This window comes from Lethenteron reissneri, unplaced genomic scaffold (genome assembly GCF_015708825.2).
Source record: "Lethenteron reissneri isolate LAM-NWPU_2019-01 unplaced genomic scaffold, ASM1570882v1 scaffold_1639, whole genome shotgun sequence".
Classification (NCBI taxonomy): Eukaryota; Metazoa; Chordata; class Hyperoartia; order Petromyzontiformes; family Petromyzontidae; genus Lethenteron; species Lethenteron reissneri.
In genome coordinates this window covers 922,281-939,331 of record NW_026891376.1, presented here as the reverse complement: position 1 = coordinate 939,331, position 17,051 = coordinate 922,281, and the positions used below count along the sequence as shown (strand labels likewise).

Genomic DNA, 17,051 nt, shown 5'->3' with positions numbered 1-17,051 from the left:
TTTAACATGGTTCAAAGACCCATCTGTGCTTTTTGTCGTCGATGCTGTTTCTTTGTTAAGAATATAATTATCTCTTCCTCCGTGTCTCCTGGTTCTGCAACCCCCCGCCTGCCATTCCCCCCCCTCCCTTGTTCCTCTTGTGTGAATTTAGGGGAGTTTTTATTACCTTATTGCCCCCCCTTTCATGTCCTCTTTCCTTTCAAATGAGGTGTGCGCGCATCTGTGGTAGTGTGGGGGCCTCTGTGGAAGTGTGGGGGCGTGTTCGTTCCCACGTGGCCGCGTCTTTTAAAAAAAACGATATTATCTATGTTGGCAGAATAATTCTTAAAAAAAAAAATAATATTAAAAAAAATAAAAAGGGGGTACATACACAACATTTGCATGTTCTCCTCGTGGTTCATGGATTTTTCTCCGAGACCTCTGGGTTTTTTGTGGCCACGTTGCTTCTGAATAAGATCTGTATAGCTCTGTGGGCCTTGCCTTGTAAAAAACAAAATTTAGTTTACAGTTAGGTGAGTGGGTATTTGAGTGCGTAGGTGGGTGAGTGAGTTGGTGGGTGGTTAGGTTAGTAGGTGAGGGGCTGGGTGAGTGAGTTGTTGGGTTAGATATGGAGTAGGTCATAGTGTGAGTGGGTGGGTTGGTGCGTGAGTTGGTCAGGGAGTGGGTGGGTGCGTTAATGGGTGGGTTGTTGGGTGAGTGAGTTAGTGAGTGCATTTGCAGGTGGGTGCGTGGATGATTGGTTTAGTGAGTGGGTTAGAAATTGAGTGCGTGGCAGGGTGAGTGGGTTTGTGAGTCGGTTAGTGGGTGTCTTTAGTAGTTGAGTGGGTGAGTCAAAGAATTTAGCGCCACGGTGGCAAGATGGTAACTACCTCGCCTACTATACAGAATGTTGTGGGTTCGATCCCGACCCTGACGCCTGTATATTTCACTCCACATGTAGAAACATGTAATAAGAGGAATTGGGTGCAATAAATGTATACAGCGACTTTGTTGAACCATCAGTGGGCCTTACCTGGTAAAAGAATATCTCACATTACCAGAAGAGGTAAGGACTACATATAGAGTGGGTGATTAACTGGGTGGGTCTGTGAGTGTGGGTCAGTGATCGAGGAAGTAGGTGAGTGAGTGTGTTAGAGATTGTGGGTGATAGGGTAAGCCATGGGTGACGTGAGTGGGTGTGTTGTTTGGGAGTGAATAGACGAGTGGTTGGGTGAGTTAGTGGGTGGCTGAGTGGGTGGGTGAATGGGTTTAGAGATTGAGTGGGTGGTGGGTGGTTGGGTGAATGAGTGGGTGGGTGGGTTTGTGAATGGTTGAGGTGAGTGAGTGGGTGGGTCAGCGCATGAGTGGGTGAGAGGTGGGTTGGTGAGTTGGTGAGAGGATTAGTGAATTGGTGGGTTCGAGATTGCGTGGCTGGGTGAGTGAGTCGGTTAGAGATTGAGTGGGTGGCAGGGTAAGTGGGTGGGTTGCTTAATGGGTGTGTGAGTGGGTGGATAAATAGGTGAGTGGACAGGTGCATGGTTTAGTGGGTGGGTGAATAAGTGAGTGGGTGGGTGAGTGCATTGTTGCGTGAATGTGTGGGTGGTTGAGTTTTTGGGTAGATGGGTGTGTGAATATGGGAGGTGAGTTCGTGTGTTAGTGGGTGGGTGAGTCGGAGAGTGAGGCACCATGGTGCCGAGATGTTAACTACCTCGCCCAGTATACAGGAGGTTGTGGATTTTATCCCAGCCCTTCCGCTTGGATATTTGGAGTTTCTATGTTCTCCCCGTGGTCGTGTAGAATTTTCTCCAGGTTGTCCCTCCACATTTGAACATGCATTTATATAATTTGGTTGCAATAACATTCTACGTGAAAAGCCACTTAATTGAACTGTCATTTGTGCTGAGGTGGCTTCCGACAAATATCTATAGCTCAGGGCCTTACCCAGTAAAATGAAAAACAATTAAATATTAGTTTATTGTGTGGATGAGTGGGTGCGTGCGTGTGTGGGTGGGTGCGTGGGTGGATGAGTGAGTGGATGGGTTGATGCGTCGTAGGTGAGTCGCTGAGTGAGTGAGTGGTTGGGTGCATGAGTGTGAGTTAGAAATTGAGTGGGTGGCTTAGTGAGTGGGTCAGTGTATGAATGGCTCAGTAGTTGAGTGAGTGAGTGGGTGATTGAATGAGTGGGTGAGTGTGTGGGTTAGTGGGTGGGAGAGTCAGACAGTGGGGCGCCATGGTGGCGAGATGTTAACTACCTCGCCTGGTATGCAGAAGGTTGTGGGTTTGATCCCGACCCTGACACCTGTATATTTCCCTCCACATTTAAAATCAACAAACATTTATAGGATTTGGCTGCAATACATGTCATAAGCCACTTCGTTGACCTATAATTTTTAACCAGGTCATTTCTGAAAAAGATGTTTAGCTCTGTCGGCCTTACCTGGTAAAATAACCACAATTTAGATTTAGTTTAGTGTGTTGGTGAGTGGGCGGGTGAGTGCGTGGGTGGGTGGGTGAGTGGGTGAGTGGCTCGGTGGTTGAGTTAGTGGGTGGTAGTGGGTGGTTGAGTTAGTGGGTGGTGGAATGTTTTGGTGGTTGAATTATTGGGTGGTTGAGTGATGGGTGGGTGGGTGAATAATTACGTGGTTAGTGGGTGAGTTGCTGAGGGAGTGGTTGGGCGAGTGGGTGGGTTAGAAATTGAGTGGGTGGCATGGTGAGTGGATGTGTATGTGACTGGGTGAGTAGGTGAGTGGCTGGGTGAGTATGTGAGTAGATGGTTATGTGGGGAGTGAGTGGGTTAGTGACTGGGTGAGTTGTAGTTGAGATTGTCAGTTTAAAAGTGAGTTGGTGGGTTAGAGATTGACTGGCTCGGTGAGTGAGTGCTGGGTGGGTTAGTGAGTTGTTGGGTGGGTGAGTGTTAGTGGGTGGATGATCGACTGGGTGGGTGGTTGAGTGAGTAGATGGGTGGGTGGGTTGCAGTGACGTGTGGTGAGGTCAATGGCTGGGGAGGCACTGGCTTGTGTCAGAGCCAGATTCACACACTGAGGGGGACGTGGCCTCACGGAGGGGGGCGTGTTAGATGCATCCCCCTCAGTGAGGCAAATGTGATGGCTACCTCCCCTGGTGCTTTTTCATTGCAGTTTCATGACGAGACCAGCGAGCCTAAATATCTTTATACACATACGTGAAATAAGTTACCTGGAGTATGGAAGGCGAGGACATGAAATGAAGGGGTCTACAAACATTACATTGGTGACATACTGTGATAGTAACAGGCACGCACTTATTGCCCGCGCTCCATCCAGTAACTGAGGGGTTGCGTAATCAGGGGAGGCTGAGCTCGTCGCTGCCTCACCTCTCGTCTCTTCCTGTATTTGCAGCGGAGCTCCGCAAATTTGGCGATTTTAACTATAAAAGTGGAATCTTACAGAAATGACATTTATAACACAGATCAGTGGAAAAATCTTTTATTTTATTTTATTATTCTCTTTTTTTTACTTTTCGTAACAACTATTGTCATTGGAGTATGACAGGTGAGGCACTGCCTCCCCTGACCGCACGTCCCTGGTGGGTTGGTAGGTTGGTGAGGAAGTGAGAGGGTTAGTGGGTACGAGATTGAGTGGGTGGCTGGCTGAGTGGTTGAGAAGATGGGTGTGCGATTTCATGGGTGAGTGAGTCGGTGAGTGAGTGGGTGAGTGGGTTTTTGTATGGGTGAGTGCTTCAGTGGGTTCATGAGTGAGTGGATGGGTTATTGAGTGAGAGGGTGGGTATTTGAGTAAGTGGTGTGCGTGAATAGGTGAATGGGTGGGTGTTTGAGTGAGTGAGTCAGAGAATGGGGTGCCACGGTGGTGAGATGGTAACTACCTTGCATAGTATACAGGAGGTCATGGAATTGATCCCGACCTTCCGCCTGTATATTTCGAGTTTGCATCTTCTCCCTGTGGTCACGTGGATTTTTCTCCGGGTCCTCGGGGTTTTACCTCTGCATTGAGAATAAACTTGCATTCAGAGGATTTGGCTGCAATGCATGTATATGTGATAAGCCACTTTGTTTACCTGTAATTTGTAACAAGGTCGCTTTTGAAAAAGATCTATATAGCTCTGTGGGCCTTAGCTGGTACAATGAGAAATAGTTCATCTTCTTGGTTCTTTCGGTAAAGTCACGTAGAAGGGAAGTAATAAAATAATAAAAATACGTGACTTTACCGAAAGAACCAAGAAGATGAATCCCTGCAGTCACGAAAGCTTTAAATCGAGAAATAGTTCAGTTTTCGTTTATTGGGTGGGTGAGTGGTTGGTGGGTGATTGATTGAGTGGGTGGTTGGGTTGGTGGGTGAGTGTTTGAGTTAGAGAGTGGGTGGGTGGATGGGTGGGTGTGTGAGTGGGGGAGTGAATAGGTGAGTGGGTGGGTGAGTGGAGTCTAGAGTGAGTGAGTGAGTGGGTTGGTGGGTGGGTCGTTGAGTTAATGAGTGGGTGTGTAGGTGGGTGCACAGGTATGTTCTTGAGTGGCTGTGTGTGTGCATGAGCAAGTGAGTTAGCAGTTGAGTGGGTGGCAGAGTGAGTGGGTGAGTGTGTGTGTGTGGGTGGCTTTTGTAGTTTAGTGGTTGGGTGAGTCAGATAATGAGGCGCCACAGTGGCGAGATGGAAACCCCCTCGCGAAAGCCGACGTGTTAAACTGGTATATTGGAATTCGTAGGTTTGACCCCAACCCTGATGTCTGTATATTTGGAGTTTGCATCTTCTCTCGTGGTCACGTCGATTTTCCTCTGATTCCTTCGGGTTTGTTTAACACGTAGACTTTCGCGACCAATATCATACATAATAGAGGTTTCTTTTTTTTTTAGATTTGAAGCTTTCGTGACTGCATATTCTAAGGTTTTTTTCAGTAAAGTCACGTAGGTAAAACATTAAAATTAATAAAAGTAAAATAAAATAAAAATCACGACGTTTCGGAGGCAACACAAGCTTCCGTCTTCAGGTGGAACCGTCACAGCCACGACAGCTGTATCAAGTAAATGAGAGATTGCAGGAGCTACCACTCCGTTTTTATAATGGTTGGAGAGGGGGGGGGGGGCAAGTACAGCACACTTTTTATTAATATGGTAAGGTGAGGCTTAAGAGGGTGAGCCTTTGTTATGGAGAGGTACGGTTTGTGACTCAACCTGTGACAAGGAGACAACAACTAAACATGGTAAACCTGCAATAGTTGTCTGTCAAATAAGATTGGCCAAATAAGTGTAGTTAAATCTTTTTTGCATGGTTAATCACATCTTTCCAATGATTACTCAGTTTGTAACCATCATCACGGTTGAAATTATGTCTGTGTTTGTATATTTGTATGGCTTCGTGTACAAACCTTTGATGGTAGCCAGGAGGTTTGCAGAGAACCTTGGTCTCGGAAAAGACAATTTCATGAGAGCCCACCGAGTTGTAGCAATGATCGGCAACGGCCGAAGAATCAGTTCTGCCGTGTTTCAGATCTGACTTGTGCTCGCGGACACGATCAGAAACATGACGTTTCGTTTCTCCAATGTAGCAATCACCACAAATGCAACTCAATTTGTAGACTCCAGGATACTGTAAGTCAGGAACGACATCCTTCACAGATGGAATCAGATCACGGATTTTATGCACTGTACTGAATCGGACTTGGATCTTATGTTTGTTTAGAATTTTGGAGATCTTTTTGGTCACGCATGCTATGTATGGTAACGTGATAGTTTTGGTCGGAGTTTCATGTGGCTGTTTCTGTGTGGTGGGAGAAACAGCTTGGCAGATAATGCGGTCAGAGTATCCGTTCATCCTGAGGGCCCGATGTACATGTCTTAATTCACCGGCCAGGTGGTGTTGGTCAGAAATGCCATGGGCTCTGTGGTATAGCGTTTTGATGAGAGAATTCTTTTGAAATGGGTGGTGGGGCGAATCCGGTTTCAAGTAGGAATCTGTGTGGGTGGCTTTCCTGTAGACAGAATGTCCCAAGGATCCGTCAGGCCTCCTCTCAAACAGAATATCCAAGAATGGTAGTTTACCGTCTTTCTCCACTTCCATGGTGAATCTGATGGATGGGTGTCTAGAATTGATGTGGTCCAAGAAGTGGTTCAATGCTGGGAGGCCATGTGGCCAGATGACGAAAGTGTCATCCACATACCTCTTCCACAGGGAAGGACGCAGGGTGGATGTCTGGATGGCGTCTGATTCAAACTTTCCCATGAACATGTTGGCTATAACTGGTGACAAGGGGGAGCCCATAGGGGTACCCTCATTCTGTTTGTAGAAGGTGCCATTCCAGGTAAAATAGGTGTTGGTGAGGCAATGCCTAACCAGCGCAGGTACATCAGAATTCAATCCATGTTGGACTAAGTCCTCAATTATTGTTAGGGTGTCCGGTACTGGGACTTTGGTGAACAAAGATACTACATCAAAGCTGACGAGGATGTCATCAGGAGATAGTACCATGTCCTTAACCATAGAGACTAATTGGGTTGAGTTGAGTACTGCCGAAGAGGTCTTGCCTGTGAAGGGGAGCAGAGTATCTGATAGAAAACGGGCTAGTTTGTACGTAGGAGAGTTTATCATCGACACGATGGGTCGTAGCGGCGTGCCTTCTTTATGGATTTTGGGAAGACCATAGAGTCTGGGAGGTCTAGCCGCCGATGGTTTTAGAGAGGGACGTTTGCTTGGTTCGATTAGGGAAGTCGAACTCGTGATGATACTGTTTCTCAGATTGATGTAGCCCTCAGAGGCATAGGACACATCCATGCAGATGTAGCAAGAGCTGAAATAGCTACTATTCTTAAGAATGCTACGAAACCCACTAGTAACATCAGCAAAAACGAACGCTCTGAACTCGCGGACCTAAAAAAGAGAGATGATATAGTCATCCTCTCGGCAGACAAGGGCACGGTCATCATGGATAAAGATTCATACAACAACAAAATCCTGGACCTTAATGATGGGAGTTACTCCAAAATTAAAAACGATCCCACTAAAAGCCTAACGACAAAAACCAACAGTATCATCACGAGAAGTGGTTCAATGCTGGGAGAACGAGTCTGTGGAAAATGTCAGCTCGATTGGATCATGGGAAGTGGGTTAAAAAACGACCGAAAGATTTGCACGGTCCTAAGCAAGCAAGCAAGCACGCAAGCAAGCGAACTTAATATAAAGGATTTGATAAAAAACGACCGAAAGATTTGCACGGTCCTAAGCAAGCAAGCAAGCACGCAAGCAAGCGAACTTAATATAAAGAATTTAAAAAGTGTGCTGTACTTGGCCCTTCCCCCCCCCCCTCTCCAACCATTATATAAACGGAGTGGTAGCTCCTGCAATTTCTCATTTACTTGATACAGCTGTCGTGGCTGTGACGGTTCCACCTGAAGACGGAAGCTTGTGTTGCCTCCGAAACGTCGTGATTTTTTATTTATTTTACTTTTATTAATTTTAATGTTTTACCTACGTGACTTTACCGAAAAAACCTAATAATAAGAGGTTTCTTTTTTGGGTTAGATCGCATAAATATATAAATGTGTCGTTAAAACCCACCACCACCCGACACAGCCAACTAGTAAGGGTTGTCACGTACGCAGAACATGCCAATTTGTAACTAGTACAACTCACGGTGTGTTGGAGAGTCAAGCCACAACATTTACAATCTGAGTACGACGTTTCGCCAGTAATTACAACTAGCTTCATTAGGCAACAGCCAGATTTGTGGAGACATTCACTTGTTTCGTTCCTTATATAGAGGCGTAGATGTGGTGCCTGTTTTTATCATTTGCCTGTTATCATTCGCCTGTTATTAAGTTAAAGTAGAAATTGTTATTATTGTTGTAATCACGTTATCAGTATAGAAATAATTGTTATTATGTTAAAAGTAGAAATAATTATTGTTATCAAGTTCTAAGTGGAAATAATAATTACTGTTCTCATTCGCCTGTCGTTATCATTTGCCTGTTGTTATTTTTCGCCTATTGTTATCAAGTTAGAAGTAGAAAGTTATTATTATTGTTATCATCCGCCTGGTGTTGGTACTGCACGTCTCTAATCCAGCACTGTGGAAGGTAGCGAGGGCTGGTGAATCACCGCACAATGATGTTGGCAAATCCCCTTCCCGTGGGCGTCGAGGTGCCATAACCTGACTCGCCAGGAGAAGGCAGTAGAGCAAGTGGACTAATCGCCATCTTCACCTGTACAGGGATAGAGTGTTTCACCCTCGCACGCATGGGTTTTCTCCGGGTACTCCGGTTTCCCCCACTGGTATAAACACTCGTCATTAATTAGCGCATAATGCCTCCATAGAGGACCGCAGAGCTTGGACAATTGTTGGTACTGGCTCACCACGTGGCTTCCTTCCTGCACGGCTGTGGTTCCTCATGCCTCTGAGTCGTTCTTGTGCTCGCTATAAAACTTTTAATTATTACTATTATTCGCCAGGCGGTGGTGTTGCAAGCCTGTGATCCAGCAGTGGAAGGCAGCAAGGGTGAGTGGATCACACAGTGAATGTTGTGAAACCCCCTTCCCGTGGGCATCCAGGTGCCTTCTCCTGGCTGGCTGGCCAGGAGAAGGCAGTACAGAAAGTGGGATAATCGCCATCTTTGCCTATACGGTTTAAAGTGCTGCCCCACGGGTTTTTTCCAGGTGCTCCGGTTTCCCCCACTTGTGTAAGAACTCATCATTCATTCGTCGAAAACTTAAAAAAAAAAACTATTCAGGACCCGACTGTGACTCAGTGTGGTTTTCCTGGAGTAAGTCTATTTTATTATTATAAAGAATTAAAGGGGCTGTTTAATGACACGACTAGAGAGCTGGCTTGCACTGCGAGGAACTTAATATTCAACTTGAATTCCGCAACCCTCAATGGCCTTTTTAAGTTAAATTTGTGCATGTAAGACTCGCACAAACAACCATACCCAGAAACCCATAGACCCCAACAGAGACCCATACATTCCTACAAACACTCAGACTCACACAGCGACCCCATACTCACAGAGACCGATAGACATGCACAGAGACCCATAGCCTCACACAGAGATCCATACACTCAAAGGCCCAAAAACTCACACAGAAATCCATAGATTCGCACACAGAGATCAATAGATTTTTAATTTGAATATTTATTTATACTGGATGAATCTGATGAGCTATAACGATCTGTTTTCACAGACGTCCAATCGGGTGGGTCAGAAAATAACAACAAATATACAATACAAAAACATCACAGGAAAGGTAAACAAATTGTTTCGAAATATACTAATTAAACTGAACTCTTTTTATCTTACCATAGACTCATACAAACATGTTGGACTCGCACAGAGACCTTAACCACTAAACCTCGAACAATTAAAACCCTCTAAACCCCTAACTATCTAAATCCATAACCATCTAAACCGCTAACCCTCTCAACCCCTTTACCCTTACAACCCTAATCTTTAAACCCCTCGCCCTCTAAAAGCTTAACCTCTAAACCCCCAAAACTCTAACCATCTCAACCCCTAACCCTCTAAATTCCTATACCCCTAACCCTCAACCCCTTTACCGTTAAAACCCTAACCCACCAAAACCCTCACTCTCTAAACCCCTTATTCTTTTAACCCTAACCGTCTAAGCCATTAAAAACCAAACCCTCTAAACCCTCTGAATCCCTAACCCTCTAATCCTTGAAACCCTAACCTTCTAAAACCCTAAATCCCTAACATTCTAAATACCAACCAATCTAAACCACTACCCTCTAAAGAACTAACCCTCTAGACCCCTAACCCTCTGAACTCATAACCTCCTAAATCCTCAACCTCTAAAATCCTAACCCTCAAAACCCTAACGTTCTAAAAACCTAAATCTGTAACCTAATCCTAACACATTTAAACCCCAACCCTCTAAAGAACGAACCCTCTAGAAGCCTAACCCTTAAAACACCTATGCCCCTAAAATGCTAACCCTCTAAACACATAATCCACTACACCCGGAACCCTCTAAACCCATAAAGGTTTTTTTTTGTTAGATTATGTAAATATAAACATGTCGTTAAACCAACCACCACCCGAAACAGTCAATTAGTAAAATTTGTCACATCAACAAAAAGTGCCATTTAGTGTTGGAGACTAACCCAAAAAAAAACTTTATTATGGACAATATTAGTTGTGAAAGTCTAGGTGTTAAACCCTCAACTCTCAAACCACTAAACCCCTAACACTGTAAATCACTAACCCTTGAAACCCCGATACCTCTAAACCCCTAAACCTTATAAACTCCTAACCCTCTAAACCACTACCCCTTTAACAATAAACCCCATAAAATATCTAAACACCTAATTCTCTAAACCGAGAATCCTTTAAACCCATATCCTTCTAAACTGTAACCCTCTAAAACCCAACCCTCAAAACCCCTTTACCCTTAAAACCATAACGGTCTAAACCCATCACCCTCTAAAATCCTAACCCATAAACCCCCAAACCTCTAACCCACTGAACCCTTAACCTAAACCCTTACAGTGAGGAAAAAAAAAGTATTTGATCCCCTGCTGATTTTGTACGTTTGCCCACTGACAAAGAAATGATCAGTCTATAATTTTAATAGGTTTATTTGAACAGTGAGAGACAGAATAACAACAACAAAATCCAGAAAAACGCATGTCAAAAATGTTATAGCTTGATTTGCATTTAATGAGGGAAATAAGTATTTGACCCCCTCTCAATCAGAAAGATTTCTGGCTCCCAGGTGTCTTTTATACAGGTAACGAGCTGAGATTAGGAGCACACTCTTAAAGGGAGTGCTCCTAATCTCAGCTTGTTACCTGTATAAAAGACACCTGTTCACAGAAGCAATCAATCAATCAGATTCCAAACTCTCCACCAAGGCCAAGACCAAAGAGCTCTCCAAGGATGTCAGGGACAAGATTGTAGACCTACACAAGGCTGGAATGGGCTACAAGACCATCGCCAAGCAGCTTGGTGAGAAGGTGACAACAGTTGGTGCGATTATTCGCAAATGGAAGAAACACAAAATAACTGTCAATCTCCCTTGGCCTGGGGCTCCATGCAAGATCTCACCTCGTGGAGAACGGTGAGGAAATCAGCCCAGAATTACACAGGAGGATCTTGTCAATGATCTCAAGGCAGCTAGGACCATAGTCATCAAGAAAACAGTTGGTAACACACTATGCCGTGAAGGACTGAAATCCTGCAGCGCCCGCAAGGTCCCCCTGCTCAAGAAAGCATATATACATGCCCGTCTGAAGTTTGCCAATGAACATCTGAATGATTCAGAGGACAACTGGGTGAAGGTGCTGTGGTCAGATGAGACGAAAATGGAGTTCTTTGGCATCAACTCAACTCCTCGCCATGTTTGGAGGAGGAGGAATGCTGCCTATGACCCCAAGAACACCATCCCCACCGTCAAACATGGAGGTGGAAACATTATTCTTTGGGGGTGTTTTTCTGCTAAGGGGACAGGACAACTTCACCGCATCAAAGGGACGATGGACGGGGCCATGTCCCGTCAAATATTGGGTGAGAACCTCCTTCCCTCAGCCAGGGCATTGAAAATGGGTCGTGGATGGGTATTCCAGCATGACAGTGACCCAAAACACACGGCCAAGGCAACAAAGGAGTGGCTCAAGAAGAAGCACATTAAGGTCCTGGACTGGCCTATCCAGTCTCCAAACATTAATCCCATAGAAAATCTGTGGAGGGAGCAGAAGGTTTGAGTTGCCAAACGTCAGCCTTGAAACCTTAATGACTTGGAGAATATCTGCAAATAGGAGTGGGACAAAATCCCTCCTGAGATGTGTGCAAACCTGGTGGCCAACTACAAGAAACGTCTGACCTCTGATTGCCAACAAGGATTTTGCTACCAAGCACTAAGTCATGTTTTGCAGAGGGGTCAAATACTTATTTCCATTATTAAAATGCAAATGAAGTTATAACATTTATGACGTGCGTTTTTCTGGATTTTGTTGTTATTTTGTCTTTCACTGTTCAAATAAACCTACCATTAAAATTATAGACTGATCATTTCTTTGTCAGTGGGCAAACATACAAAATCATCAGGGGATCAAATACTTTTTTCCCTCACTGTAAACCCAAAACCCTATAAACCCCTAACCCTTTAAACCCCTTTACCATCTAAACTTTTTACCCTTAAACCCCTTTACCCTGAAAACCCTAACCCTCTAAAACCCCGTACCCCAAATAGCCTAATCCTCTAAACACCTAACCCTCTAAACCCCTAACTCTCGAATCCCCTCAACCCCTAAACCCTATAACCCTCGAAATCCCTAAACCTCTAAACCCCTTATCCCTGAAATAACCTGAAACCTCTAAACCCTTAACTTTATAAATCCCTAACCCTCTAAACCCCTAACCCTTTGTGTGGAATGTGGTGGGGGTGGGATCATGGGGTGGGTGGGTGCAGGGTGTGTGTGGTGTGCGGTGTGCGGTGGGTGGTGGGTATCACAGGGGGGTGAATGGGTGCAGGGTGTGTGTGGTGGGTATGGTGATAGTGGTTGTGGTTCACAACGATCCGTAACCACCACCACCACCTCTACTGTGTGGTGGACCGGCCACCACACAGCAGCACGCGTCGGAGGAGTGAACGGATGGTTCTCCCTATGCGGGCCAGACTCCCTCGCTTCCTCTTCTCCTCCTGCATCATCATCACCTGATCCTCTTTCCTTGTCATCTCTTTCTCCACCATCTTCTCCACCAATGTCTCCTCCACCTGCACCACCATCTCATCTTCCTGCTCCTTCGTCCATACCTCCTCTGTCTCCCCCCTCATCTCCTCTTCCGGGGGTGGAGAGTCCCCGAGGTGGGTATAAAAGACGGACCCCAGGACGGCCTGAGGCAGTGCTCTGAAGACTGAAGACCGGCTAGGCTGGGACCCTGGGACCCCGGGACCCTGGGACACGACGTCCTTTTAAGCGGCGGGGCCGAGCACGGACCAGTGGTCGAGACCCGCACCTTGGCTGGGTCGGGTCAGCATAGCCTCCCCTAGGCCACCCTTAGTCGGAGGACTCAGAGCCCGTAGCCCCAGTGATAGGGCACGTTAGCCCGGAGGCCATACCTCCCCAAGTAGTGGGAGTAAAAGGGGCTTATGTTATAAGATTTAAATAAACCGTGTTGCCTCTAAGCTACGTCTCCAGTCTCCGTGGGAACCCACTACATATACACAAGAAATGCTGTTCTACACATAACGGCCATGCCACGTTTCAGTTCAAAGTAACGCTGCAGTACGTGCACAGGCTATGCTCCTTTACTCTGTATTATACGGCACACACTTTCATGGTGTTGTGTACACGGTATATGATGCGTTACACATAGGCCGTGCTGTATTATAAACTCCGTTCAAAGCATCAGTTTATATGTAGCCAATGCCACTGTACAAAGACAAAGATCCCCCTCATAGCTTTAACAGATTTTTGAGGCAAGTGGTGTTAGTGAGCGCCTAATGAGGACTGGCACAGTACACAGGGGAGTGGGTGGCCAACACCACGCCCAGCCGCATTTGTCTCCCTCGTGGTGATGTGTACACACTGCATCAGGTACCCATTTGAGGTTGAGTCGACCAAGGGGAGGCCCAGGACCGGTTCAGATATTTCCCACTTTTATACCGGTAGGAACAACAGGTTCCACACTGCCCACCAGGGATTATTTGTCTGTCGTGCATGGGGAGGGGAGGGTGGGGGTGGGAGGGGTGGGGCTGGGTGGAGAGGGGAGGGTGGGGAGGGGCTGGGGGAGGGTGGGGAGGGGCTGGGGGAGGAGGGAAGGGGCTGGGTGGGGAGGGTGGGGCTGGGTGGGAGGGGTGGGGCTGGGTGTGGAGGGGCTGGTCACCCCGTGGTGCCCTTATAAAACTCAACGTTTAACCTACACACTCCACTATACACGACACGATACACTACACTTATACAAGTGTAGTGAGTTATCAGGGAGACAGACGACGTAGTTGAGGCACACTCTTTTATTTAACCAAAAGGCGGTAACATTACTTGAAGGGGTAACGGCGCCTTCACCCGTACTCAATGGGAAACACCCCTAGTACTATCCCCTGACTTCTCCTATTCCCAGTCCTCCGCTATGAGTGCTAGGGGAGGCTATCTGATCCGGCCCTGGTCAAGCACGGATCCCGGCACCCAGCTAACCAGGCCGTGCTCTTACAAGAGCAGCGGTCCTGGAGCTCTTGGGGCCGCGCCACTTGCCCTGCTCGGCCCTGACAAGGACAGCGAGCCAGGGGAGTTCCAGGGCCTGTTCTGCCGGTCTTCAGTCTTCAATGGTAAGCTTCTCACACATTGGCCTCGAGCCCTCTGGCTCCCCGCCTTTTATAAGAATCCTCTCCGAGGGGTGGGGCTATGGGGGATCACAGCACCCCCATGCCTCCCCAGGGTTAACTGATGGTGGGGGGGGGAGTGCAATCTCTGCTGTAGCAGGAAGTTGGAACGGTGTCGTGCGCATCTCTTTACAGAGCGGAGGCGGCGCTGCCCCCATCCTCCGCGCTTGCCCAGGCCTAAATGGCTGACGGTTGTTGTGGAGGAAGAGGAGACTCCGGTGGAGGAGCTGTTGGTGCAGGAGGAGGAGACCCTGGTGGAGGAGCTGGTGGTGCAGGAGGAGGAGATCCTGGTGGAGGAGCTGGTGGTGCAGGAGGAGGAGACCCTGTTGGAGGAGCTGGTGGTGCAGGAGGAGGAGACCCTGGTGGAGGAGCTGGTGGTGCAGAAGGAGGAGACCCTGGTGGAGGAGCTGGTGGTGCAGGAGGAGAAGAACCTGGTGGAGGAGCTGGTGGTGCAGGAGGAGGAGACCTTGGTGGAGGAGCTGGTGGTGCAGGAGGAGGAGACCCTGGTGCAAGAGCTGGTGGTGCAGGAAGAAGAGGAGATGAGGGGGGAGACAGAGGAGGTATGGACGAAGGAGCAGGAGGATGAGATGGTGGTGCAGGTGGAGGAGACATTGGTGGAGAAGATGGTGGAGAAAGAGATGACAAGGAAAGAGGATCAGGTGATGATGCAGGAGGAGAAGAGGAAGCGAGGGAGTCTGGCCCGCATAGGGAGAACCATCCGTTCACTCCTCCGACTCGTGCTGCTGTGTGGTAGCCGGTCCACCACACAGTAGAGGTGGCTCTGGAATAACCCCCCAACCCCTCACCTGGGGTCGGGCGGGGGAACTCGGCCTCTCAACGCTCCCGGTTCTCTCTCTAACTCAGGGTGGCACCCCCTGTCGACTCGTGCCCGCAACTACAGGTGGTGTGTGCTTTGCATTTCCGACGCTACATATACAGCAAGAAATACTCTACATATGTAATAACAGCCATAGAGGGTTCACGTGGGGATTGGCTTGCCGGTCCTGCTTTGTAGCCAATAAGGGTTGAGATAGGGAGCATGACCCCGGCGTGATCACGGCATGTCATCAGGAGTGATTGGCCTAGCCATTCGGGGCCCCAGCTAATGGGGAGCCGGATGAGAGGCGTGGTCCCGGGATTGACAGGGAACCATCGAGAATGGTCAAGGCTGTCCATGGAGGATTGGCTGGGGGGACCACGTGATGGAAGGATTAAGAGAGAGTGAGAGAGAACGATCGGGAGCAGACTGGGGAACGAACAGAGCCACGCGCGTACGGGGGCTCTGGGTGCCACGTGCGCGGTGGGAACTGGTGTGAAGTCAGCCCGCTCTCTGTTGTCTGCCAGCAACAGAGAGTGTGTGAGTAAAGTGTATTGTGGAAGTGAAAATAAAGAGGACCGATTCCGAAGCCGTCTCAGAAGGATTATTACACGTAGAGAGAGCATTGCATCTGTGTGTGTGTACTGCATGACACACGGTGTTCGGTGTGTAATGCACAGTGATGGGCTGCTGCTGCTGCACCTGTTGACGTTGATGTCGGGGCAGGCAGAGTCCTCGCTCCGGGTTCCGGTGGCGTTGCTCCGGGGGAACGTGCAGAAGAAGGCGTTGGCCAGGAGGCAGGCGGCCTGCGCCTGAGACATCGTCAGCATCAAGCCGGTGTCCCGGCGGAGCAGCGGCAGGGGCTGGGGACACGTGCGGTGCACAGGGCGCAGCGACGTTACACGCGGCAACGGGTGGCACGGGGTTGCAGAGGAGCAACGGCGTAATGGTAACACCGATGCAGAGCACTGAGCCTGCAGCACTGGGATGTTGGGGTCTGGATCAAGGAGTTCTGAAATGGACGTAAACCAGATTATTGTTGTGCACGTGAGGTTAATGGTGCAGCCCTGCAATTACTTGCTCATGCAACTGCTGGTGAAAGAACCCCCACTAGAGGGAGGTCTAGAGTGCCGATCCGGTGGGTATGTTTTGGCCAACTTTTCCACACTGACCATATGTCTTGAAAGAGGTGGGAGTACTCGCCATTTAGCCCATTGCACGCGACCCACTGATGGACTGTGGGTGGACAAAAACAGGGAATTGTAAGAATCCTGGTCAATGTTTTCAAGGCCAGGCTGGGAGATCGAACCGCGACATTTTAAGTCAATCGTGACAACCATTCCACAGTCATGGCAGCAGCCCTTTTGCAGAAATCAAATAAAATATTGGAGAGGGCTTCACACAAGAAACAAGAAGATTTAGTGGTTTGGATGTGGCTCTCCAATGAATACAGAGAGGGAACCACAAGTAGCGGTGCATACTCGGGCGCAAGGAAATAGAAGCAGAGACAAAGAATGAGACAGATCGATGCAATAAAGAATTGGCAGTGGTGCACCAAGCACGACCCCTTGCTGAGCGCTGCAGCAGCAGCCCCCCCCATCCCCGGACCCCTCCCCCCACCCTCCACTTCTCACCCTGACGCCACACAACCCGTGGGTAGGCGATGCCCTCTGGTGGACAAGGCGCGGTACAGGCGGCAGCACGAGACGCCAGCAGCGTTGCGCTGCCAGGGTTACTCACCCGAACACCTCCGTACACTTACACACCTACACACACCTCTATACACTTACACACCTACACACACACACCTATACAACAACAACCGCCATTCGTCACTAAGTGGCGGTGACGTCACCACGACGCTTGTGCCAGGCCAAGTGCACCTTGAGGCCACGTGAAGTGTCGAACGCCCGCTGGCAGGAGGTCAAGGGGGAAAGGT

General features: G+C 48.2%; 1 protein-coding gene across 1 annotated transcript; it reads left to right on the top strand.

The window, feature by feature from the left end:
* The first annotated feature begins 8,413 nt into the window (after positions 1-8,413).
* LOC133338995 (golgin subfamily A member 6-like protein 25) lies at positions 8,414-15,701 on the top strand. Its single transcript, XM_061547133.1, has 4 exons — positions 8,414-8,455; positions 9,139-9,201; positions 14,037-14,241; positions 14,431-15,701. Exons 3-4 carry the CDS (start codon positions 14,046-14,048, stop codon positions 15,066-15,068), a joined length of 834 nt encoding a protein of 277 aa, XP_061403117.1. The 5' UTR covers positions 8,414-8,455; positions 9,139-9,201; positions 14,037-14,045; the 3' UTR covers positions 15,069-15,701.
* The last annotated feature ends 1,350 nt before the right edge of the window (positions 15,702-17,051 follow it).